Raw genomic sequence first — 27,749 nt, 5'->3', positions numbered from 1 at the left:
AGAAAGCTTTTGAATGGTGGTACTTTTCCAGTTGGTCTACCTGCTCTTCACGTAGCTCTGCATGTCGTAGTTTAGGTGCTTTTTTTTTCTGTTGATAGGCACTGCTCAATCCACTCCTCCATTCTATAGTAAGACCCCCCCGGAGGTCGAAGTTAATCTTAAATGTTTCCATTTTATGCTTTGTAAGTTTGTTTCGTAACGGAAGAAATTTAAATATATTTATAAAACTGACAAGTCAAATCAAGCAATCTGATTGGTCGATAGCGTTTTTGCGGACCTCTTTGATTACAGATTTGAAAACATTGTTGCTTGCTTTAAAAGTAGCACAATTCATTATGTTAAAGCTTGGAAAGTATCTAGATACCCCTGCCCTAATGCCAAAGGAACTGCACACTGAATATCTTTTGCCGTTTGATGTCTATGTCTGGACCGCTGCGTAAAAAGGAGGCTTTCTGCCCCGTTACTTCTCAGCTGCTTTCTTGTTCCAGTATGAAAAGCAGCCCAACGGTATACTGTTTTTCTCAGACGCGGAGGGATACTGACTTGTTGTGAAAAGTAACTTACAATTCTACCCGTGGTATACGCTCAGTATATCACGGCTAAGAACCAATCAGATTGCTTGATTTTACTTGTCCGTTTTATAAAATGTAATAAACAATACGAAAGAAACAATGCCCTCTGGTTAATGAAATGACACCATATACATTTTCATTGATGAACAGTGTTTATTATGGTTGTCTTTATAAATCACATTTCTTTTATATTTCAGAACAAATTTAAACTTCATTGGGCTTTTTGACACAACAAACACCTTGAGGTCTGCGTGTGAAATGATATCACTATCATTTGCAGTTGCTCTGTCAAATAATCCATTGTGTGTCAGTTTTAACCTTTGAGTTAATTTACACCTTTAGCAACCTCTTACTACACTATTCATTGTTCCTTTTATCTTTTATATCCATATATTAATGTTCTACCACAATTCGTGACTGGGCAGTCCCACAAATTATGAGAATGATCCCTTATCATTCAGCTCAGAGCTGTTGAGGACGCCATGATAAATTGTGACACTGAGGTCCTAAAAAGATGTTCTACTTGAAATCAAATTCTTTCCATTAATGACTACAATGTTTTTGTGATAACCACTTTAAACATCTTTACATGTATCTTTAATTACTATTGCAACATCGGATATATCTAACATTGTATAAGGAACAAATAATAGAGACTGTAGAAGCTGGTGTAATCTTTCACCCCAGTGTTTAAATGTAAAGTCCATATTACATTTTCTCAATAAAACATACATATCTGCTCTGTTAATCAAATGTGCTGCGTTTTTCTTTGAGATAAAAAGAAAAATATATATGTTTGAAGATCATTATGCGGGTCTCCATTTTTCCATTTGAATAAAGCACAGACGTCGGGCGAGCGCTGAAAGATTTTCATCGATGCAGTTTTTACAAAACTTGCTGGACTGCAATTTAGATATCACTGAAAAAGAAACAGAGAAATAATTAGTCAAATTGTTCAGTTGACAAATTAGTTGACCCTAATGAAGACAAATATAAACAAATAATAATCATATCATCGGCATATAGTATAGTCCAATAGGAAATGGTGATAATGACAAAAGTAAATATCATCTAATTTGCAAGATTTCTCCAAAGTGACATTTACATATGTGCAGTGTAATGTCTGATTTTCTTGGCAGAAAAATACTTTGTAATTTTGTTAAGGTATTTTATGTAACTTACCATCCGGGAAAGTCAGGAGCCTTCCACTTCCCAATGTTCAGTGCCTGGAGTTCCATTATAGTAGGCCTGATCGTACCACATGCCCCACATAACACGTCTGCTACTACGTCACTGACACTAATGGCGAGTTCATTAGTCGAACTAAAGGACACATGAATGGTGGAAGTGCTGTCAATTATCAATGTATTGTCAGACACCACCACGTTGACATCACTCTTGGTGAAAGGCGTCTGAGTCAGCTCCCTTCCATTTATCTGTGAACAAAAGTAAAAAACTTAAAAGGAAGACATTACTTTAAAAAGTGATAATAAGGTCATTTCTTGATACAGACACTTACCCATATGTCATGTTTGCTGTTCACTGAAATCATCATGTCATTGAAGAACACATATACGGCCACAATTGTGTTGACACCCGGAGTACACGTCTCCAACTTCGCCACCACCCTGAACCAGTCTGTTGTCTGAGAGACGTCGCAGTTTTGGATGATCTCATAGGATCCTGGCTCTGTTATGGTGCCACCTTCACCATTAAATGGATTGAGGGTCCCATTGGCATCCAAAAAGCAGTGCTGAAGTTGGCAACTCATCACACCTCCCTTGACCAAACAGCTCTGGTCAGGGTCACATGTCATGTTTTTGGACACAACTATTCCAGAGGCGTGGCAGGTGTGAATCCTGTGACAATCATCAGTTATAACGGTCTCTCCAACCTGCAATGAAACACAGGGTTAGGAACTCGCTAAAATGGTTGAAAGGACACGTAGAAAGCTGAGCTAAAGTTTCCAAGCAACAGACCATTTGCCCTCTGAAGAAACTTGCGACTGTCGTTGTTGCATAGATATGACTAGCCCTAAAGTTAAATTAAATCACTTTATTATCCAGCCTTTGTTACATTTTGATAGAACAACCTCCTAAAGGATGTAGATCGAACCACCTAGTGTGGTAAATAATTCTAAAATAATTATTATAATACATGATAAACGTTATACCCTATAACCTGATACTGTTGCTGTTGAGGTGGGATGCCATTGAATAAAAACTCTGCACTTGCAAAACACTTGATTTAGACAGATGTCACAAATTCAGAATCAACCTAGTTTATTTTGGACATGGGCTTTATGTTAAATGACACACACCATATTTTCCCTGCTCAAAATATTTGTTCATGTCCCCTGGTAAAACGGAATTGCCAATACCATAATTGATGTTACTTTTAACTAGATTATACAGTGTAATGTATCTCATAGCACGTCAAATGGTAATGGTGAACTCTTGGAAAAATGCCCCTGTGAAACAACAAGACGCAGAGTTTTGAGTCATGCTAGCAAATTGCGGTGGCGATGCTGTCATGCTTTAGCAGGTAATGTTTGAATGTTCGCCAGCCTGTTTTATATGCTGCTAGCACTTTTCAAGATATAAATACAATATTTTAAATGCTTTTATGGATGCATTAATATAAGACATTGAAAGAAGCATATTTTGCTTTTCTCGATAAGCCTTGTGACAAACCTTTGTTAGAAACAAAAAGGCTTTATTTATAAACTGAATAACATCCGGGTTAATTAATAATGGACATTTAAAACCGCAGCTGTAGGTTATCAGATCTTTCTGTTAATCATTAATTATATATTATCTTTTCACCTTGTAAGTGTGGCCATTGTAATAGCAGCTGCACTGGTCAGAGGGAACACAGCCAGTTCCATTGTAGTAGAAGTCTTTATCGCAGGCACAGCCCTCCACACAAGTCGTGGTGCACGTGAGGGTGTCAACCAGACCAGGACATGGAGCGGTACAAGGCAGTACACAAGTGTCATAATGGCTGCCAGGACTGCATGGTAAAGCTGGTACCAAAAAAAAGGAGTTAGGAATGATTGTTTACAGTAAATGTGCTGAACAAATGTTGAGTTAGAAACGGATATATCAGTGTACATGGAATAATAAAAACAGCAGACTCACGGCAGAAAGTAGCATTTCTCCAGTTCCCAATCTTTGCACCAAAGTCTTGGCAGTCTAACATGTATGCAGAAATACTGTGGCACAGCATGATTGGATCATTTTCGGACATACAAACATCATAGACACAATCTCTGAAGTAGGAGGAGGGATCGATAATACCCTGGCAAGCCGCAAATGGACCATTGGGGTCGCTGATGACTGCACATTCTGCCTCCATCAAAGCTTTTTTAGATTCATCACATACGGGGCACTGGTCGCCGATGCAGCCATCTTCACACACGGCTCCAATCACGGGCACTTTCCAAGCTGCTCCGAAGCTCTGAATGTCTTTGGTAATTGTTCCATCTTGCAGTTGGAACTCATCTGCTTTGTCATTGTTGAAATTGCCGCAAAGACCACAGGTTCTGCCACTGTAGGTTCCAGGGACAGTGATTGTGACGTGATACACCAGATCATACGTCACCCTCAGGCCAAAGTCGGTCACTATGATGTCATTTTGCCCCTCCTGATAAACCTTCACTGCACCGTTGTTGAGGCTCAGTGGAAGGTGAGTAAGGATCCCATTTACCTGCAGAGATTAAATCATTTGCTTGAATTATCCATACTTCCTACTATTTTGCCACATGTGCTGGAATGTCTGCTATTATGTTGTTTTCATTTGCATAGCTCTCTCGCTCAATTGAGGTTTGCAATAAAGATTGCTTTACGAGTTATGGGCAGTGGTAACAAGTTCTGAACAATGCATATACATTTCATCAACTTTTAAATTGATATGGTAAAGTTGTTACCAAGCATATTTACACATATGGCAGTCATTGGGCTATATTATCATTCATTTGCAGTCTCTGGTCACTTGAGGAAGTCCAATATTCTCTTTTTCTTATCTCTGTTTTTGGTTTCTACTAACTCCTATGAGAAATATTTCCCTCTTTAGCACTAAGTGCGCCACCATGTTCACCAACAGTCTGCTGTTTCATGGTAAGGAGCTAATGAAAAGGTTTTTTTTTTTTTTTTAGAGCTGCCTGCTACGACCAAAAAGAACACTACAGCATAAAAAGGAGCTGCAGATTCAGGTGGTAATTCTCTGTAGGTTCATCACTTTGAACCACTCTGTGTACATTGTAAAATTCTTCTCACATTGAAATTTGATACATTTTATGTATATTATATCGATCGAGGACTCTGCAATGATGATATTAGTTACATACCCAAACCATGTTAATGTCGTTCTTGCGAAGGATCAAGACGGTTCCGTAAACTTCTACTGCTACAAGTTTGGTCACAGACACCTTGGGATTGAATGACAAACCATACCACTTCTCATTCTCCACCGCCACAGAGAAGGGGGTGAGCTGGGTGCCGTTAAGGTGGCATCCTTCAGCTGCGATGTAGGTGCAGGTGCCTTGGAAGTTATATGTGGTGTTGTCAAAGGTGTTGTAATGAGGATCTCCAGAGATGGTACACAGTCCTTTTCTCGATGGCTGACATGATCGCACATAATTATTCACCCCACACGTCTCAAATTGACCACAAGAAGACTGCTTACACGTCACCTATTATGAAAGACAAACCGCTTCATCATTGTCAAGTGTTAAAATGAACAGAAAAATGATCCCTAAACAGATCTTTATATACTAATCACATATAACTCCTTCATACACTCTCCGTTCATGTCATCCTTACTGTGCCGTTGCAGGTGCATTCGCTCTGGCAAAGGGTGTCAGGGTAGAAGACCTGTCCTTGCTGGTAGTATTGTCCCTCATATGTGCATCCACACTGGTTGGCAGGCACACATTCACCTCCACTCATCAGGTAACCCTCATCACAGACACATCCTTCCATACACTGAGCCCCACAGTCCTTCTGACAAGATCGGGGACAGCCGCTGCTACAGAGCTCATACTGGCTTTTTGATGGACACTGGGCAGCTAGGAAGATTGCGGGATCAGAATGAACTTAGCAGCATGAAAATCACAAGAACATGGCGTGATAAATAGTTAATGTCCTTACCACAGAATTCAGCGGACCTCCAGGAGTACACTGTGGCACCTTGCAGCTGGCAGGCGGCTGTGTAGGCGGTCAAAGTCTTGCACTGCATGTTCTGACCTCCCTGGTAAAGACAGACATCATATACGCAGTCGTTGAGGAAACCGGCAGGGTCCACCTTGGCCTGGCAGTCTCTGAAGGGGCCTGCAGGGTCGCTGATGAGGCCACAGTAACTGTTGCTGTTGTAGGTGTCTTTCTGAGTTGAGTTGCAGCCGGGACAGGGACCGCTGCATCCGTCTACACAGCCGGGGATCGTGGCGACTTTCCAGCTTTGACCCAACTCCTCAGAAGAAGTTGCTTGTTTGCCATCTTTCATCTGCATGTCGTCTTTGGGGTTGAGGTTGTAATTGCCACAAAGGCCTTGCATTGCACCCATGTATGTACTGGGAACGATAACGAATGCTACACTGTTCCAGTCGTAGTACACCTTCACTCCGGAGTCCATCTCGATTACGGCAAACCATCCACTCATATAAAGATGGAGCTTATTGCTGTTCAGCGTCATTGGGAGGTTGGAGCGCAAACCATTGACCTTAAAAGACACAATGACAAAGGAAAAGGTTCATAAAGTAATTGGAATAAAACTGAAAATATCTCTGGGTTTTGGACCGCCATTAATGCAATGACATAAGCTTTTAGATGTTTAAAATATAGAAATATGGACATATGTCATTGTTTTAAAGGATGAATAACTTATGTACTGTATGAAGATAATTTGACCATTTATTGATTGTGAAAACATAAACAATCAGTTGTAGCCCAACAAGCATATGTCTTTGGAAAATATGTTACCACAACAGCGCCAGGGTCATCTTTGCTAATGATGATGGTGTTCCCGTTCACTTGGACCTCAACCACCTTGACAACGGATCCAATCTTCTTATCCTGACCATTATTCTGCAAAATGACACTAAAATGTTCCATGTCGGTTTGATTCGAGGAGACTCCAGCCATCTCATATGAACAAGTGCCTTGGAAGTTGAAGCGCTCCCCATCAAAGGTCACAAAATGTGGGTCCCCAGATACAATGCAGGTGGCCTCGTTGACAGGATTGCAGCCTCTGATCCCCTCCACCACTCGGCACTGCTGCCCGGCGGGACAGCTAGTCTCACTGGAGGACAGACTTCCACCGGCGGAGCATGTGATGCGTTTGGTGCAAGTCTCATCCCCCCAGAAGGAGGCTCCTGCCTCCACATAGTGACCCTCGTATACGCAGCCGCACTGATCTTTGGGAACACACTTGGTGCCACTTAGCACAAAGCCCTCCTTACAGACACACGTCTCCAAACAGGTGAAGTTGCATTTTGCAGGAGGGTTAAGTTCTGCACATGTAGCAGGACAGCCATTCCCACAGAACTCATAGTTGCTGTTTTCTGGGCACTTGGGTGTAGCTGTGTGGACAAAGAGAAGAAAGGTCCTCCCCTTAAATTCAGTTATTCACATTTTATCAGTCTTGGAAGAAGTATTGAGATGCTTTGAAGTTATTAATGCCACACGTATACTCTCAATATAATCAATATATATATGACTGACTCGACAAGACATTTAGAGACGTCACTTTGTAAACTTGAATGGATATTTTTCATAATTTAACATTTAATAGACCAAACAATTACTCTTAAAATTACTCGTCAGATTAATCAATAATAATAAAAGAAATGGTTAGTTGTAGCCTTGTTTCATGTTTTTTTAATGCAAACAATCTTAGTTGTAACTAAGGATACTTCCATATTAAATTTAATTGAATTAAATAAAAAAGTGACAGGTTAAGGAAAATACCAATTTAGAAAAGCAAGTATGCCAACCTAAGTAAATTATCTTGTTATTTTATTAATATTTATTTACAGTATTGTCTTTATACTTCGGATTACTCACGGCATTGAGTGGATGTCCTCCAGCTGGAGCCTACTTTGGCCCCAGCCCTCTGACAGACGTCAGCGAAGCCTTGCATAGTGGTGCAGAGATATGTGTTCACCGTTTCCCCCCTACAGAGGTCCAGCATGCAGTTACTTTTCAGGAGGTTGGAGTCAATGTCAGGTAGACAACCTAGAAGTTCTTGATAATTTTGTATAAGGGCGCTACAGAAGATTTGTTTCTCTAACTTCTGAACATAACCGAGAGAGCAGCTGGCACAATCGTCGCCACAACCGTTTTGGCAATTTACATCGGTACCGGGAACCATCCAGCTCTGTCCCAGCTCTGACATGCTGTTGGCCTCAGAGCCGCTGGGAGTCGTGAGGTCATCTTCCTTTTTGTTGTTAAAGTTGCCACACAGGCCACACACACTGCCGGAAAACCTCCCAGGCAGTGTGACGACGAGGTACTGGTCCCAGTCGTACTGCACAATCAGGCCAAAGTCTGTCTCCATGACGACATACAGACCTTTCAAGGAAAGCTTAACCTGGCCGTTGTTCAAGTTGAGCGGGAGCTGCCATTCTTGATAGTTCACCTGAAAATAAAAGCATATTTCAATTGAACAAATAGAGAGAACAATTGGTCAGTCCACATCGCACATGATTTTTTTTTGGTTTTTTGTTGATGCAATTGTAAATGGAAAGGCAGTCATAAAGTGGAAAGGCGGTCAAGGCAAATAATAGTTGCTGCTTAGAGGACTACAGCCCTGAAATCACTTTCCTCAACATACCAACACCATTTTTTTTATCATTGACCAAAAGGGTCATTGAATAAATGATTTAGATTTTACATTTGTATTCTTACGGCTACCTGGGAAATGACCCTTTGGTTTATTATCAAACAAGAAAATGTCATGTTTAAGCTTTTCCACAGTCCTTTGTTTATGTATAACCTTTTGGGGCCTAAAAGTAGACATAAAAACATGATTCTTTTTTCTTTTTAGCTTTCAGCATATTTATTTTTCTATTTGGACTACTGGAGAAAACATATACAAATATGGATTTTTTTTTAAAAATACTTTAATCTGCCAATTTAACACCCATCATGTGTTGCTAAAACCCTCAAAATGCCAATATAACAAAGAGATGACCTCTACTGTACTTAAATAAAATATAAAATATATGGAACCAATATCACTAAAAACACAAAGGTCATCAGCTCTCACAAAATGCCAACACCAGAAACATGAAATCTTTGACTGTCTCACCCGAACAATGCCATATTCATTGCGAACTATCTCGATGTTAATCCCGTAAACATTGACAGTGACCGTCTCCACCGATGGGACCTGCACGCTGCCCTCGATCAGGTTCTTGGTCGCCACCTCGAAGGCCGGGAGGGTCTCATCAACATGGCAGTTCTTTGCAAAGGTGTAGGTGCAGTTGCCAGTGAAGGTGTAGTCATGGCCATCAAAGGTGTAGTAGAGACTGCCCATGACCCAACAGGTGCCTGACGGTGGTGTTGTAGTCGTTGGTCCTCCTCTGCAAAATCCTGGAAACATTTTTGTTTATCCTAACTGTTGTGTCTTTGAGATTTAATAAACAGGTTCAGTACACATCACACAGAGTCAGACTTCTAAAAACTCTGGCCAAGAATAAAATCAGCATGCATGAACTCAACATTTACACAACATTAGTATATCCAGATCTATTATATGAATCACTTTATAGTAATAACAAAACAAGCATATCATTTAGCTCTTTGAATAAGGTTTTGTATTTGAAAATGTTTTATTTAAATGATTTAAAGCCTTCATAGGAGAATTTATGTCTTGCCATTTCTCTTTTTTTATTATTAATAGTGAACAATTTGAAATGCGGTCCAAGCTATTTTCTTAAGATTATTTTTGTTTTCATTTTGCTGTGACCTACTTCAACTCATAATGCACTGAAATGACTGAAATGACTCATTTATGTAAAAAGTATCATTATTTTGAAAGTAATTCTTGATAACTTACCACTCAGCAGAAGAGCTGAAAAGAGTACAACAAACAACCCCATGTTTGTCAGTGGAGAGGAGCTAACAGAACAAAAGGAGGTATTACAACCAATGAGTAAGCCCAATTAAACCCTTTTAAAATGTTGACCTTTAAGCTTTCTATCATATTATATTTGTTTAAAAAAAAATACATGTCAGGCTTGTTAGGGCACAATCAATGTAATATAAACAATGTAATAACAAGAAAAATAACAAAAAGCATTATTTCTCCAATCAGCATCTAAAAAAACAATAAAAAGCTGAGAAAATAAAAATGTGCAGACAAATCGTTTAAAGAAATAGCTAGAATAGGAAAAAAGTCAATAGTACTTATCGCCCAATACTTCAGATATCCTAATAATTCTCACCTGAGCTGGTCCGCAGGCATTCAGGGCTACAGGTGCTGGATTTAAATACTTACTGACCTGTACCAATCAGATTCCTCTTTGTATGGCTTTTCCCTGAAGTGAGCAAACAAAACATTACGTGACACCTCTCTAAAGCGTTTGTGTTGCTGACTGATGATAATTGAATAAAGTTCACTATATGAAATATTTTCAGGTCACAAATGAACTAATCTACAATGAAAACCAATTCATAAGGACAAGCAATATGTGGTAAAAGAGTAAAAAATAATCATATTGCAGAATAACACCACTGTGATTATTATAGAGGTCCATTTAATAATGATTACTGCGTGCCTTTTGTTGTATGTGATTGGTCTGCTGGCTTTGTGCCCATCGATTTGACTTTACAGTGTTATAGTAAAGCTTTCAACAGATATGATTTATTAGTTGACTCTGTGTCTGTTTTTTCACCACCTACAAGAACAATGGGTGGGTGTGAGTTGTTTGAAATGCATTTTTCTCAATGCTATCGTGACTACTCTCCTTTCTGCTGTCATGCCGGGTAGTTTCTACCCTGTGTGATATGTTTTGTGTAAGGAAAATAGATTCATATTTTATCTTATCGTTTTGTTTAATCTGCAGGAGCACAATACAACAGGTTGAGGCAATGTTTGCACATGTTTTTACTATATCAGTAGCAGTTGTTATACAGTAATTCACATCTCAATGTTATGAGAGTGTTTTGTTTAGCAAAAGCAGTCCTGTTTTCAGCTCTGACAATGCATTTTTTAATGATGTATTTCACATTTGCTCAACCCAAAAAGTTAAACGTGTTGACTCTTCAGTGCAAAGTCATATGTATACAAGTCTGCTGAAATGTGGCTTGAAAAAATGTTATGATCACTGTTACGAATCGCGGAAAAAGGTAGGACCCAAAAGCAGACTGCAAAAAAGGTAAAAAAGGTCTATAAACAAAAAGCGAGCTTTATTCAAAAGCCGATGACAAAAAACATGACATGAACATACGGTAGCACAAGGAAGAAACATACCCGAAAATCTGACCGTGACTGACATGGAGGAAGACAGGAAAAACAAACAATGAACCGACAGGGGAACACAGGGAAAGACTAAATACAGAGAGTGGTAATCACGGGACGAGAAACAGCTGGGCAGGGGAGGTAGAAACACAAGGGCAACAGGTGAACACAATCAGACAATCAGACACAGGAGGAAAAACACAGGAAGGAAGACAAGAGACAGGGAGAACAGAATCACAAAATAACACCCATAAAAAGACAGACAAAACTAAAAACGTGACATAACATTAGGATCGTGACAAAAAATTCTCCATTTGAATATATGTTCCAATTTGCTCATGAGCACAGTGCATTTTATAAATATATTAAGTTATTTTCATAGCAACAAAAAAAGCACATGATAAATGAATGATAGTTTCCTTCAATTAGTAATGAAAAACCTGTCCTGTTGTAATATTTAGACTTGTTTTCATGGGTAAAGAGAAATGATGAGACCGATAATGGCAATGAAATTAAAACATGGAAGAGAACTACACTGCAGTTGTATTAGAGAATTAACTTGTTAACTAACTAAGATAAAATAGTTGGCTAGTTGCACATAAAATTGCTCCAACCCGTCCTTTGGTTGGGAAACAGGTGTGAGCAAAAATCCAATCATTTTTCACTCCATTGTATTAAAGCCTGTCGGGCTTGTTAGACCTGAGTAGATAATGTATTGCAGTGAGGTGTCAGTCTTTTGTCCATAAATAGCAAAGTAAAGCTCACTCGTGTTTCCCAACCTACAGTTTTTACCTCCTCAGTAATACATTAAAAAAGACCGTCTTAAACTGCTCAATGCTCCACTGTGTTCAGCAGCTTGTCACTGTGCCTGTTTGCAGGTGAGGGGCAGAAAGTGTGTTGCGTTGTGTGTTTTTTTTTCTTTACTCAACTGCAAGAGAGAAGGACCGGACAGTTAAACAAAGAGCTGAAACTCTTTCACCTTGTCATTACATTGATATCAGAAAAGTGTCGCAGATGGGAGGTGTAGTGAGATATTTTCTTTTACAGTAGGAATACCACATACCACTGTGTGATAATAAAAGTGTATTGGCATCAATGTACTTAGAGTTTCAGAAATATTCTCTTTTTTTTGTTACAACTATTGCTACATTAATGCATTGAGCAGCTGTTAAAGGAGGAGTTTATTTTTTAGATGATTCTAATATTCCTAATATATTATATTTTGAGACCCCAGAACCATTGATTAGTTACAGATAGATCAGCTGTTTCAAAATGCCTCTCCACACTATATTCAGATCCCTTTATTTATTGGGAGCAAAATAACCCGTTATCATCCGTACATTTATCTTACGTCAGCTTCACTGAATGTTCTAGCAGTGTGACATTCCATCAGACAACCGGTCTGCTCAGAAAGAGGGAGGGGGAGACACGTGAAGAGCATGAACTCACCCGGGCTGAAGGGACAACATCAGTGTGCAAAACATGTAGACAGCAGAAAGCAGCAGAAACAAGTGGACGGAGAAAGGCAGGGTGGAAACATGTCTCAGAAAGAAGAAAATCGTTTGTTATCACATTGCTAATAATATAGAGCAGTGGTAACCAACCTTTTCAAGCCCAAGATCACTTTTTATTCCAAAATGTAAACCGAGATCTACCAATCCGATATCTTCCAAAAAAAACACTTAGGAGTAAGACTATTCATCGTCATATTTATTTTTGCAAACAATTATGTTACAACAGGCTCAATGTACGTGTAAAGATGCACACAAAGAAAGACACAGTTATGCACATTTATCTGTGCAATGTACAATATTCATATTTACGTTAGGCATATCTGTTCAATACAAACTATTAATATTTACAGTATCTGTTGAATGCACTATATTTAGTTTCTCAGTTCAATTAGTAATATTCACATGTACAGACATTAGCCTACAGTTCAATGTAATCCATATTAAGTTTCTCTGTTCAATGCACAATATATTTTCAATGCTCAAGTTGCTCTATCAGCCTGCCTTTAATGAGACTGCTGTGACTGCACATTATCTGTAAGCCTTTTGAAATCTGGCTGATAGTTAGTGATTGCCAGCCGGAGGCAGTCAGTAAGATGTGCGTCAGTCATACGAGTTCTATACTTGGATTTAATTATTTTCATTTGTGAAAAGGCCGTTTCACATAAGTATGTGGAGCCAAAGTAGGCCTTCAGTTTAAGCGCACATGACACAATCAGTGGATACCTCTCTCTACTCACGAGTGACCAAAAGTCCTGATCTCTTGCTCTGGCGTGGTCTACACCATGCTGTTACTACTCAATCAAATTGTCGACCATTGGTTGGAAAGTTGCGGTTCTAGTCGAAAAAATNCTAAAGTAACTGGATGGCCTACCTGCCTGTCAGTCTTCCATCTGTGCACATCCTCCAACACACGAACGCGCACATGACCAATGAGGGCACGATATAAGTTTGTGCACAGATGGAAGACTGACAGGCAGGTAGGCCATCCAGTTACTTTAGCCGGGCCGGCTCAGATGATTGGTTGTGCTTTTTACAGCGCTACGGCTTCCACAGATGACATTTCTTTATGGATTTTTTGTCAAAGCACTTCAGATATTCATTGCTATCGGGATGTTAAGAGCATTCCATGGAATATAACAACAAGTGTATCTCGAGCCGGTTTCTCAAACTTACCTACCCCACCTTTAAAGGCTTTTTTTTAAAAAGAAAGGTTTTTAGGCCTGTGGAGTCAGGTGGTCTGGGAGGGAATTCCTCAGGTGAGGAGCAGCTGCACAGAAAGCCCGATCCCCCATTGTGTGGAGTTTGGTCCTCGGGGGGCGAAGCCGATGGTTAGTTGTGGAGCGGAGGTTGCGTGTGGAGGTTTGTGATGTGAGAAGTTCCTTCAGGTATGGAGTGGCGTTCCCGTGGATGCACTGATGGGTCAGTAGTTCGATCTTGTATTCGATCCTGAATGAGACAGGAAGCCAGTGGAGGGAATGAAGAACGGGGGTGATGTGGTTGTATTTTCTCAGAAATCTCAGAGTCAGAGAGTCCTGATGGTGTGTTCGAGGCGCTGAAGGAGGATGTTATGGTCGACAGTGTCAAATGCTGCAGTCAGATCCAGGAGGATGAGGAGAGATGGGGATCCAGTGTCAGCCGCAATCAGCAGGTCGTTTGTGACCCCGACCAGAGCTGTTTCAGTGCTGTGGGCGGAACGGAAACCGGACTGGAATTTCTCAAAGAGGCCGTTTAGTTGTAGATGGTCCTGCGGCTGGGCAGCAACTACTTTTTCCAGCACCTTGGCTAGAAGTGGGAGGTTGGAGATGGGCCTGTAGTTGGCGAGGACATCTGGGTCTAGGGTTTTGAGAGCCGATGGAACATGACCAGCCTAACATAATAACATGTTAACATCATCTCTGAGCCCAACCATTTCCGAAAAAGACAACTTCAATTGTTTCCATGAAATCAGAGAAATTAGGTCCCATCATTTAATAAGGTTGGACTCTTATGTGCAGCAGTAAATAATCAAATTATATCATAGATCAAATGAACGTTAAAGGGTCTTAATCCTATCATTGTCAGTGATTTTAATAGTATGTTTAATGTCTGTTTCTTGTCTTAAATATTTGTCCTTCTTGATGTGGTAAATGGAGCATTTTTCAGACCTGATCTGACAGTAAGTGTTCGTATAATATTGATTACCCTCTCTAATCATATCAAGCTGAATTTGATAGTTTCCCAAGCTGTCAGTGTTTATTTGACTGAGGCTGTGACTTCATTGTGCTGCTGCTGTACTGACAGTACCAGCTGAGGCTTTAAGAAATGATTGACAGCTGATAGCGTTAGAGTTGAGCTTGTCAGATAGATTGTTCCAAAGTCTCACAGACAGAGATCGATTTATGGTTGTTTTCAAGTCGGACTTTGAAACTGTAATGGATCTGTCATTTGCTTCATGTGGGGTTAAACTGAACCCATGATGTAATTAAGTTATAGGACTATCCCTGTTGAACAACAACAACACGTTGATGCTGTTACCATAGCAGTACGTGTGTTTGCGGCAACAAATATGGATTGAAGGCCTATTTTAAAGAGGCCAAGTTATGCTTTTCGGGGTTTTCCCCTTCCAACAGTGTGTTATATTTCTGTGCATGTAAATGATCTGCAAAGGCTAAAATCCCAAAGTACCCCCCAGAGTGACATCACTATGTAACACTTTTGCATTGGCAAGCGCTCCAACACATTGTATGTGATAAGGCTAAGGGGCGGGACATCTCTAAGCTGGTTGACCAATCACAACAGAGCCGGCCAGCTAACCAATCAGAGCAGACTGGGCTCTGGTTTCAGACAGAGGGTGAAAAGAGGTGCTGCAGCACAGACAGTATGAGAAGAATAAAGAGCTTTCTGAACATTAAAGGAGACATGTCCCAGTAGAGACACTACATACTGATATACACCTGAACATCAGCAGGAGAGGACTCTTTAAAGTAGAGACACTACATACTGATATACACCTGAACATCAGCAGGAGAGGACTCTTTAAAGTAGAGACACTACATACTGATATACACCTGAACATCAGCAGGAGAGGACTNCTTGAATACTCTTAAATATATAATAAATAAAAAAAAAGGCCCAAATATAAATCTTATTTTTAAGGTTAAGTTAAAATAATTAACAATACTTTCCCCCCATTAGGAGGATTTTGGATAAGATTTATTAAAAAAAACATATACCTTTCTTCATGATTTTCCTAAAAAGTTACTTTTACAGTGGCTTCGGCCAAATGTGTTGAGCATATTCCATCCATTGTAAAAAAAAAAATATATTCCTTGTTATTTTCATTTTACACAACTCTGATGTGAACCAGGGATGAGTTGTATCTTTCATTAATACAACAGATTTAATTTGAAATTGTCACTTTCAAATACTTACCAATAACCATTTGGTGTTGGGCTAACGCGATGACAAAACACATATTTGTATGTTGATTCATTTTCAGAAAAAGTAATAAATAATAAGATAGCCTGAGATGGCACCACATATTTTTCTGACAGGTAAGAGTCTACTCAAACCAAACAAGTCCTTAAAGACAATAAAAGTAATACTTTGAAAATCTGATTTTCAGAATGGAAAATGGCACGTTTTCATAGAATGACCCAAAATATACAAGTGACCACGTAAGCAATGCTACTGATGTTGGACAGTTTTTCAGTGGATGCACAATAAACAGCAACATACACATTAATGTAAATAAACAGCCAAATAATGGATCAACGCTCTCTGTCTAATATGTTCGCTTGCTGTTAGTGTTGTTGCATAGCAACCACCTTGCACTATGTTTTGTGCAGAAGGCAACGGAGGCACCATTTTATTTTGAACATCATTATTTACTGATAAAAACTATTTAAATTAGAGTGTGTATTTTTCTTTCATATTGCCACACTTGGTAACCGTTTTATAAAAGCAATAGCTCACTTCAGGCCGTGATATATGCTCATTATATCACAGCTAAGGGGGTTGTCGACCCTCCGCTTCGCGTCGGGCCGAACTACGCCCCTTAGCTGTGATATAATGAGCATATACCACGGCCTGTCGTGAGCTATTGCTTAAATGTACATTTTCATGCAAACTCCAATTATTTTCTGTAACTTTACAAAATAAATCAAGAGCCAGACCTCAATTCTGCGTTGAGCATGAAGTTTATTATGCAATTATATTACAAATAATTTCATTAAAAGCTTAAAAAGTATGATTAACACTAATACCATATTGGAAATAAAGCTTTCACTGCTAATTTATTGTTGAATTTTCTGCAGATGATGATACTGTTGCACTGATCTCTGGGTTTGGAGAAGAGGATGCTTTCTTCATAACTCACTGAAAAAAGAAAACAAATACACTTTTTAATGTGTGGATCCACCAGAACTCACATTGTTACTGTATTCAGAAATGTCTTTCGTATGTGGATTGATTAATCTTTACAGATTAATAATAATAATCCCTAAAATAAAAGGAATGTAAAAATGTAGTATTTTTATGACATTGAGTCCACTGTATCCTACTCACCAGGTAGGGAAGTCCTGTGCAGAAAACGAGGCCATATACTCCTGTATCATAAACTGTGAGAAACCCATGGTGTCTGTGAAGGCTATGAATCTGTCACATGCTCCACACAAGTTGTCCACTATGCTGGCACTCACAGTAACAATGAGCTCCTGGGAATTGCTGTAAGACAGCTGGAAGTGTGACATCTGCTCGATAATCACAGTTTTCTCATCACGTCTCACAAAGATATTATTTCCTGTCAGGCTGGAGTCATTAAGCTTTTTACCATTGACCTGTAAACAGCAAGAGATTTATATTGTTTATTTTGAATGAGAGGTTCAGATATCGGGGACATCTCGTATAAGCGCAAATAACATTTGACAATTTGCTAAATAGGATCACTCACTTTATTGAGGAGAGTTAGATGGGAAAATCAACCCAGCCTTATCTTTGTGTTTAATTTGAGGCTGGAGCTAGGAGCTGGTTAGCTTAGCATACCATAAAGACCTAAAACAGGAGGAATCATCTAGCCTGGTTCCGACAAAATGTTACTACATCTGGCTACCAGCACCACGAAAGCTCTTTAATTAAAACATTTTATCTAGTTTGTTAAGTCTGTATAAAGTGTGCTGGACTATTAATTGGCAGCAGGGAGCTTTGATCTCCAAGTCTCTGCTACCTCAAAGATACAAACAGCCTCCAGAATTACCCTGCTCCAAACTGCACAAAACCCTGGTACCAATCTTTCTCATGTAACTCTAAACAGGAAAGCTAATTCCCTAATCATTTTTGAAACATTTAGAAATACCAACCCAGGTCTCCTGTCTGTCAGTGACGGTGATACTCAGCTCATTGAAGAAGACATAAACGGCAACCACGCTCTTCACTCCGGTCAGAGGGCACTCTTGGAGCTTGGCCACAACTCTGAACCAGTCGGCAGCTGATTCATCACAGTGTGTGATGATCTCATAAGCTCCCATGACAGAGATAGTGCCGGTGGTGCCACTGAAGAGCGTGATGAAGCCTCCCGTCTCCATCCGACACTCCTTGGGACGGCAGGCAAGGACACCGTTTTTGAGCTGGCATTTCTCCGTAACACCGCATGAAAACTGCTCACACTCGACTTCACCAGATGTTGTACAGTTGCAGATCTGCTGGCAGTCGTCAGATACCACAGTATGGCCAATCTAAAGAAGAGAGTAAAGCAGAAACAGTCTGAGCATTGTGCAACCTAATGTAGTTGCAAATGACATTTCAATGCTATGTCAAGTATTTTCTTTTTAGTACATTGGATGGGCAGTGCGTGAAATACTAAAGAGATTATTTTTCATAATCAAATAACTGTATGTATACCAGTACATATTTTTATAGTGTAAACATCATCATGCAATGTTTGTATAGGTATAGATAAATGAAGGGTATGGCTGAGATGAGTCCATTACCTGCTAATTGAACATCATTTCATTTTAATTTGCCAGTGTATATCAATGCATTTCCAGGGAATGTAACTTTGATATAAAAAAATGTCAATCAATCAACTATATTTGTCACATGAGTTTACATTTGGGATGCAATCTCAAATGTCATTATTGGGGCCAAAAAAGGCATTTTTAACCAGATCAGTGTGGGCTATATTGAGCTATTGAGCCTGATCCATTCCTGTTTAACATCAGCTACCACACACGTGTTCCTTATTTAAGACCAATTCAGACGAATGTCACAGGTGCTTAGCTTAGTGTAGAGACATGTTACAGGCGTAAACTACCATTTCTGCCAATGTCTGCCTGGAAAGCAGGTATTAAACCTTAAGACATACAGCTTTCTTTGGAAACTTCACAGTGGATACCTTACCTTGTAGGTACGTCCATTGTGGTAACAACTGCATTCGTCCAGGTCAACGCAGCCTGTCCCATTGAAGTAGTATCCTTCATTACAGGCGCAGCCTTCAGCACAAGTGGCGGGGCAGCTGATGGTGTCGGTGAGACCAGGACACGGAGAGCCACAGGTTTCAGAGCAGATCTGGTAGTGACTGTTTGCAGGACATGTAATAGCTACAAAAGAAAGCATTTAGGATTAACTGAAGCCACAAAAGCATGACAGTAAATTCATGGTGTGTAAAGAGAAAACTAGACAACTTTTTAAAATGTTTAAATATCTTTTCTTGGACTCAAGGCTAGTTTTACAAATATAAAACCCAATGGATTAGAAAATCATGTTATAAAGAGTTACATTTTAACTTGTTGCATTTAAAAGTGATGGTCTATGCGAACCTTTAGCATATGAGTTTCATTTATCATACAGTCAGCAGTACTCACGGCAGAAATCAGGCGTCCTCCAGTTGTCAATCTTTACTCCGATGGTCTGACAGTCAGTCACGTACGCTGAGATACTGTTGCAGAGAACGTCTTTGCGTCCCTGAGACATACAGACGTCATAGACACAATCTCTGTAGTAAGACTCAGGATTTATTTGGCTGTGGCAGGCAGCAAAGGGACCAGTAGCATTTGTGATACTTTCACAATCTTTCTCAAAGATTTTTTTTAGTGTGGCGTCACATTTAGGGCACTGGTCTCCACTGCAGCCATCCTCACAGACCACCCCCTGCACAGCCACCTTCCATGCTGCTCCAAAGGTCTGGAGGTCCTTGGTAATTTTTCCATCGGGTAGTTCTAACGCATCTGGCTCGCTGTCATTAAAATTGCCACACAGACCACAGGTTTTGCCTTTGTAGTTGCCAGGAACAGTGACAGTGACTTTGTAGATCATATCGTAAGTCACTTTCAGTCCGAAGTCAGTTACAATAGCATAGTGAAAGCCCTCTTGGAAGACTTCTACTTGTCCATCATTGAGGTTAAGAGGAATGGTTAACAAGGTGCCATTCACCTGAAGAGGACAAAAAAAGGATCAGCTGTGTTATTTTATAGGTTTCGTTTGAGCAAATTCTGTTGTTATTGAGAAATAAAATAAGTATACTTTATTTTATTTTTAAAAGTCTTTAATTAATCAATAGAGGACAAAACATTCTTCAACACTTACCATGATCGTTCTGAGTTGATTCATTCGGAGGACTAGAGTGGTGCCGTACACCTCCACAGCAACAAGCTTGGCTACAGCCACATTTGGCGTATCTGTCATTGTCCACTTCTCATTCTCTACAACCACAGAGAAGGCTTTGAGCCGTGAGCCCTCCAGGTGGCACGATCTAGCTGCGGTGTAGGTGCAGGTGCCTTGGAAGTTAAAGGTGTGGTTGGTGAAGGTGTTGTAATGTGGATCACCTGCGATTTGGCACGTTCCGTTTCCCACTGGATGGCATGATCCAACATTGTTGGTCAGCACACAAGTCTCAAACAGCCCACAAGAGTGTTTCTCATGAAGCATCTAGTGTAACAGAGATATGTTTAGATCAGCTATAAGGTAAAGTGTTTTGAAGAGCTAAATTCTTATTGGAAAAAACCCGCTGCCTAACCCCCAGCAACATACGTTCGAGGTTATGTAGGTGATCCCCAGACATAATTACATTACATGTCGATTTCTTTTTTTTAAGATGGTCAATATAGTTTGCTGATCGCCATAAAACCACCTTCATTCAAACTAAACCTCAACAAAATAAATACCTATTTAAAAAAAGGATATAAAGCTTACCGTGCCATTTTTACTGCAGGTGAACATTTGCTGACAATCTGATGACAGAAAACTCTGTCCCTGCTGATAGGTTTTGCCCTTGTACAGGCAGCCACACTGGTCAGAAGACACACACTTGTAATCACTGAGTAGGAAGCCATCTTTGCACTCCCATCCTTCCTGGCAGGGCTTCTTGCAGGTAGAGGGAGCTAACCTGTTGTCACAGGTTGCATGGCAAATATTGCCACAGTGTTTATATTGACTGTTGGTTGGGAATTTCATCTTAGATATGGGACAGAAGTCTGGTGCTCTCCACTGGGACACATTGACTCCTCTGCTTTGGCATCCAATGGTGTAACGGCGGAGATGGCTACACCAGGAGCCTTCTTTGCCATTGTAAAGGCACACATCATACACACAACTCTGAAAAAGTCTTTCAGGATCTATGGTGCCTTGGCATCCACTGAAGGGGCCTTTGGGATTTCGTATGAAACCGCAGTATCTATCCGTCTCATATTTGTCTTTCTGGGTGATGTCACAGCTGGGACAATCCTTGCTGTTCTTGCAGCCATCTACACAGCCTGGGATCTCGGCAACCCTCCAACTTTTTCCCAGTTCCTCCGCAGACTCAGCCTGTGTGCCATTCTTCAACTGCAGGTCATCTTTCGGGTTGTGATTGTAATTGCCACACATACCGCACATTGCATCTTCATATGTACTTGGTACTTTGACATGAACTGTCGATTGCCAGTCATAGGAGACTAGCAGGCCAAAGTCAGTCTTTATCTCAGCAAAGTCACTAAACTGGTTCACAGTGAAATTGCGTTTATATTTGACAGGTAAGTGTGTAAGTTCTCCATTTATCTGCAAAACAAGATTGATACATTAAAAAAAACTAAAATAGCAATCATCCTGTGATAAATGTGCTTAAGGGTCTCTCACCATGACAAAGCCTTTGTGTTTTCTTGAGACAATAATGGAAGTTCCAGAAAATTTGACCTCCACCAGCTTTGCACCAGAGTCCACTCTTTTACCATAGGCATCATTCTGCACATAAACTTCAAAATGTGGCAGGGAAGGATCTTTCGAGCAGACCCCAGCCAGCTGATACACACAGCTGCCATGGAAGCTGTAATCATGCCCATCAAAGGTCTCGTAATGAGGGCCACCAATCATGCTGCACTCAGCGAAAGTAATTGGGTCACATCCGATGAGGTCGTCAACCACATTGCACTCATACCCCTTAGGACAACCTGGTTTCTCACAATCCACTTCCTTTGTAGTGCCGTTGCACGTGCACCTCTCTGTACAGTGGTCATCAGTGAAGACAGAAGCTCCAGACTCTATGTAGAGGCTCTTGTCTTTGTACAAGCAGCCACACTGGGCTTTACTGACACACTCTGTGCCACTGAGCAGGAAGCCCTCGTCACAGACACACGTCTCCACACAGCTTTTGTTGCACTTTGCGGTTGCATCTGGGTTTTCACAGGTGGAAGGGCAGGCCTTTCCGCAAAACTCATAATGACTGTTCTCCGGGCATGAGGGTAGAGCTATTTCAGAAAAAATTGCATCATGTTACCATCACAGATTGTGGGTGAAACCGAAACAATACGAAATTTGTCAAATACTATGGTTACTCACGGCAATGGGCGAAGTGCCTCCAGTCGTGAATTTTCACGCCGGCCCTCTGACAGGCATCGGCGTACACCTGCAAGGTGTTACACAGGAAGTCCTTGAACCCATCACCCATGCACATATCAAACAAACAGATCTCATGAAGGACTTTCGGGTCAATGACAGAATTACAGTCACTGAGCGGTCCATCCATAGCGTGGCTGAGAATACCGCAGAACATCCTGGAAGTGATGCTGTGAAAAAAGCTGTCGTCATCACAATTTTCACACTTGCCCGAGCATTCGTCTTGACAATGAGCATCATCTGTCACATTAGGAACTCTCCAGCTCTTTCCCAGGGCCGCTACATTGCTGCTCTGTGAGCCAGAAGGAGTCACCAAGTCATCCTCCTTTTTGCTGTTGAAGTTCCCACACAGGCCACACACCTTGCCGCACAAACTGCCCGGCACTGTGATGACAAGATACTGCTTCCAGTCATACTGCACGGTCAAGCCAAAGTCTGTCTCAACAACGACAGACATGCCGCTCTGTGATAACTTCAATTTCCCATTTCCCAGATTGATGGGGAGATTCCACAATGTGTGGTTCATCTAAAACATATTGAGAGACATTGTTTAATTCAATACGTGATATTTTTTTCAAAGACTCCTTGAGTAATAACAGTAGTCGTGTTTATTTAAAGACTATACTCACCCTGACAAGGCCAAACTCTGAGCGCACAATGGTCACAGTGTACCCATACACCTTAATGATCACCTTGCCAACAAACGTGACCTTTGAACCATCAAGTTTGTCATTCTTAGCATCAACCTCAAAGGCTGGGTGGTCCTCATCAACTTGGCAGTTCTTGGCCATCGTGTAGGTGCAGCTGCCCATGAAGTTGTAGTAGTTGCCGTCAAATGTGCGGTAGTGAGGATCTCCCATAGCCCAGCAGGTTCCCTCTTTAATGGCTGTTTTTTTGACACATGTTATTGAGTTTTTTTCATTCATCTGGCACACCTCATCTTCTAAACATTTTGTGGTACTGCAGTCATGTCTCTCTGAAAAATTAGAAGAAAAATTATACATGCACTTAGATTATACATGCACTTAGATAATATGTTATGTAAGGCTAAACTATGCTAAGCTGCACTAAGTTATGCTGTACAGTACTGTCAGGGCCGCCCCTGAGGCTTAGGGTTTGGCCCCACGCGCAAAGTTATGAGGCCCTCTGTGTCGCGAGCGTCGACGGGGGGGGATTGGGGGGGTGCTAATGGAACCTCGCAGCGGTGAAACTGTGGCGCGCTTAGACTGTAGGTGCGTCGCATTTGCGCTTCAGATGAGGCTCCCTCCGCAAAATGAAGAACCCTCCGCAAGATGAGGCCCCCTCCGCGAGGTGAGGCCCCACGCAGTCTACGTGATCGGCCTGTAGGGAGGGGCGGCCCTGAGTACTGTAGGCTATACTGTTTGATATTTGTTGAGTCATCTTGTGTTAGGCCGATTGTGAATGCCATATCTCTTGTAATATTTTTTTTAAATAAACATTTAGTAGTTAAAATCTTTTGCCTCCAAATCAACTATGATGATTAATTGAAGTTCTTAATTATTATCTTGAGAAATTGGTCTTTAGTTTTCTTGTGCTATCAGGCTGGTTATGTCGTTATCTCTAGTTAACAAAGCTCATGTTTTCGGAATGACAAAGTACAAACTTGTGATTCTGAGAAAGCGGGATTAAAAAAGCCTTCATCGGTTTCCGACTGAACTTTGCTATTCTATGCATTTCATTTCATAATATTGTGACTCAATCTTTACCTGCTGGGTCACCAGCTGCAGGGGATCCGTACCCATTAGCATTAGCGACACCATAACTGTAGACTCCGAATGGAGAGTCAGGGTGAGAAATTTGATAGAAGTTTGCCCCAGTGCTATAGTACATCTCAGCCCAGGAGTAATCAGTCCCATCCACCTTTCGCCAGTTGAACGTTGTAGTTTGGGGCTGGGGGTCAATTTTGATGCCATCCAGGTGTTTGTTCTGAGCCACAACTATAATATAGTTGTAGAAATCTCCCTGTCCCTCCAGGGAGTAGGAGGTGCTGAAATGACTTGTGGGCAGTATAGTCATCAGGAAGGGATCAACAGACTGGACTACGTCATCAGGACCTCCGTTGAATTCAAACAGCACCTGGACACCTTTGTCTGATTTCAAATACATAGGATGTGGCCACTGAGACTGGAGCTCGATAGTTTGTCCTGCAAACATATGGTAACTCTGCACCTTTCCATTGAAATTCACGCTTATTTCAGTGTGCTGGGATGCTTGGACGATAACACTATCATATGTAGAAAATAGGTTGCGGTAGGGCAGGGGTGCAATGATGAATTCTTTCCCCCAGCTGTTTACAGGGAGAAGTTGTTCATAGACATGGTTGCAGGCAGTAAACTTCTGAATACAGCTATGTCCGGAGGAGACGGCGACAGGGAGGCGGGACACTACGTTAGTACCTCTCAGGTTATCGTGACTCTGAATCTGAACGGTCTCAAACGGCTCTAGCTTCAGGGACATCTTGCTTTGTCTCCTGTAATATTTCCCTTGGAATCTCACAGAGCCCTGTAGTAAAATCTCAACAAAGTTAGGCTCCTTGTGGTTTGTGATAGAAAATTCTTTAAAGGTGCCTTTCAGGTTGCTGTTAGGAGTGAATATGAAGTAGTCAGTTCCCCAGTCCTTCACTGGGTAAATCACAGAGGTGTCGGCCGTGTACTGCTTAAAGTTGAGAGACATCACAGTGATATCTTGGCTCGCCTCGATCAGCACAGTCTTATTGAACTTTTCACTGCCTCTCATCTCCACACTGTCAGGTAGTTTGAAGGAGCCGCTCGAACCAGGACTAATTTCCTTTTCAAAGACCTCACCCATAGCAGACACCTTGACCTTGGTGCTGCCTTGTGAAGAAGGCAGAGCAGTGACCTCAACCAGGAAACGAGTATCTTTAGTGTCCGCGTAAAGGTTCTGCATGAAAGATGTGGCAAACTCTCTTCCTACTGGTGAAGCAGAACAGAGTCCTGGAAAGAAATCACAAAAAATGAGAAAATAGGTGAGCAGAAAAATCTAAGAGTAGAGCTTCATCTTTAAATGCCAGTGAGAACAATTTAGTTAGTAAACATAGAAATACCACAATGTAGAAATAATCGGAATTGTATTTAAATAAAATTGATACAAGTATGAGCATGAAAAAATACCAAATGATAAACTCTTCATGATAAAAAAAATCACCCATTTTAGGCTATTGTATATTATATTAGTAAGCATTGGACAGATATTATTGGTGCATTATTGTTGTCAATGCTTTAATGCAGCTGCTAAGTTGCTAATAAGCGGATTTTTGCCACTTAATATACTTTTTTGATTATAATTTAGTATTCATTATATGAATTTGCTGTAAATACATAATAAAGTCATCAAATAAGTGTGGTGGACAAAGAAACAATACATTCATAATTTTGCCTCGTATGGAATTTTGCCACGTACGGACTTAATAAGAGAAATAATCAAGTTATTTTCCACCAATGTTGAATGAAGTGACATGTTCTCCTGACAGTCTGAAAATATAAATATAGAAATGGTATGTACTAGTTATAAGTGATACCACTACGACGAGGCAATTTTTCAAACATAAGCACATTCATAGCAGTAAAAAATGTGCTTTCTTTTGTTGACTTACCACCGAGCAGTACAACCAACAGACAGCAGACCGGCCCTTCCATTGTTGAACCTGAAATAATTTAAACACATTGACAAAGTTAACCATACAATAGCATTAAAACAACAGAGCACAATCTTAGACACACAAAAAAACACATTCAAATTGTAAAAAACAAGTATCTACATTTCCAAGAATATACAAAATGATGGCTGTCTGACAACTAACAAGCATGTTATCATTCCGAAAAGAACCGAAGGCAGGAGTTTAACAAGAGGCAGAGACAGGATTTTGGCACAATGTAACCCACTTCAAAAATTCATGAAGAAGGGAATAAGATTGAAGAGGTGAACACTTTGACAACACTAATACAATAATTAAACTAAAATTGTATTAAAATGTAATGTATTTTCTACCTCATCAAACTTTAACAAATAAAAGATTTTTTAGCATGAAGCCTTCATTAGAGCATTTCACAATTGTAATAATAAAGCACAAAGGGTATCTTCTAAGATATAAATACTAAAATCAAGCTGTTACAGCAACATTTAGCTTTAAACCATATTTGAGTGGTTTGTTTAAGCATATTTATGCGTCTGTAATATTTGCAAATCAACCTTACCTGAACCACAAAACCAAGGATCCCGTAAAAGGCATTTCAATGTATTTCCTTTTATTTGTCTTGGTAATGCAGGGAAAGCCAATCAGGGAGAAGGTGACAGGGTGCGTCACGGATGCCATGTCATCAACCAAATCACTAATCAAAAGGCAACACTTTCTCTTGGCAAATATTACAAGTCAGGTGAAAGCCAAATTCTCAACTTGTCAGGGTTTTGTTGAACTTGTTTAAAGAATCACAGGATCATAAATGGACTCACAAAACACCCTCTCACCTAAACATAATGCTAAATGTATGAGGATTGTGATGCGCTAAGCTGCAGACAATTCAACAGTTCGACTCAAATTAAATAATAGACTTACATCAAAAATACTTATTATGATTATTACATGATAAATGCAAACACCAGGTGATTTTATATTGTAAGACATATTGTACCAATTTTTCCAACCACATTTACTATTTTCAGGTAAAATTGATCTAGCTTAAGGGATACATTAGAAAGAGTCTCTAAGGACCATGGATACCAAAAACAAACGATAGAACTATACTTCCATGAGAAAGATATGAATCAAATTAGTCAGTATTTGACATTTGCAGATTGCATTGACAGTGCACATGTGAAGGGTGGAGGAATGACACAAAGACACACCCCAATAAACACCCGAAACACAAAAGAGACCAATCAAATACTGATGGATTTATTATGGACTTAGTCATGTTCTTGAAATATATTGAAATTATATATATATTATACATGATATAAAATATCTCAACCATCAGCTAGCTTGTGATTCAATCAACTTTCTAACAGAACAATGCCGACAGCTGAAATAATTGTGCAAGAATTGTTTGAATTGTAGGGAGGGAACTCACTGATTGTCCAGCGAGTGCATCCTTCCTTCCTCTCACATGTAGCAAATCAAAACTCTGTCTGTAGATAACGATATGCGAGGAGAGGTTGAGTATTTCTGATTACCGAAAGCACACTCAGCCTGTTTTTGAAAACAGGGGTTAGCGAGTTTACCATAAAGTCGGACATTTCAGAGTTGTTTTGAAACAGGTGCCAGGCTGTGCCACCTCCCATTTTATCCAGTCAGCAAAGCATCACCGGCTTACCAAACAAG

The 27,749-nt window shown here is 40.3% G+C and overlaps 1 protein-coding gene across 1 annotated transcript; it reads right to left on the bottom strand.

Moving 5' to 3' along the window:
- Positions 1 to 700: 700 nt before the first annotated feature.
- On the bottom strand, positions 701 to 27,749 carry LOC104963790 (IgGFc-binding protein-like). Its single transcript, XM_010792430.1, has 24 exons — positions 27,499 to 27,749; positions 26,025 to 26,075; positions 24,118 to 25,365; positions 23,020 to 23,366; positions 22,334 to 22,916; positions 21,635 to 22,242; positions 20,714 to 21,556; positions 20,108 to 20,449; positions 19,387 to 19,954; positions 18,923 to 19,122; positions 17,884 to 18,258; positions 17,093 to 17,364; positions 9,630 to 9,691; positions 8,880 to 9,163; positions 7,634 to 8,207; positions 6,551 to 7,149; positions 5,723 to 6,290; positions 5,396 to 5,640; positions 4,921 to 5,265; positions 3,713 to 4,280; positions 3,398 to 3,597; positions 2,092 to 2,466; positions 1,755 to 2,008; positions 701 to 1,491 (listed from the first exon to the last, which is right to left on the bottom strand). Exons 2-24 carry the CDS (start codon positions 26,065 to 26,067, stop codon positions 1,482 to 1,484), a joined length of 9,513 nt encoding a protein of 3,170 aa, XP_010790732.1. The 5' UTR covers positions 26,068 to 26,075; positions 27,499 to 27,749; the 3' UTR covers positions 701 to 1,481.

This window comes from Notothenia coriiceps, unplaced genomic scaffold (assembly GCF_000735185.1).
Source record: "Notothenia coriiceps isolate Sejong01 unplaced genomic scaffold, NC01 NC01_scaffold00036401, whole genome shotgun sequence".
In the NCBI taxonomy this organism is placed as follows: Eukaryota; Metazoa; Chordata; class Actinopteri; order Perciformes; family Nototheniidae; genus Notothenia; species Notothenia coriiceps.
Note: the sequence above shows the minus strand (reverse complement) of the source record. Positions and strands in the feature narration are given on the sequence as shown.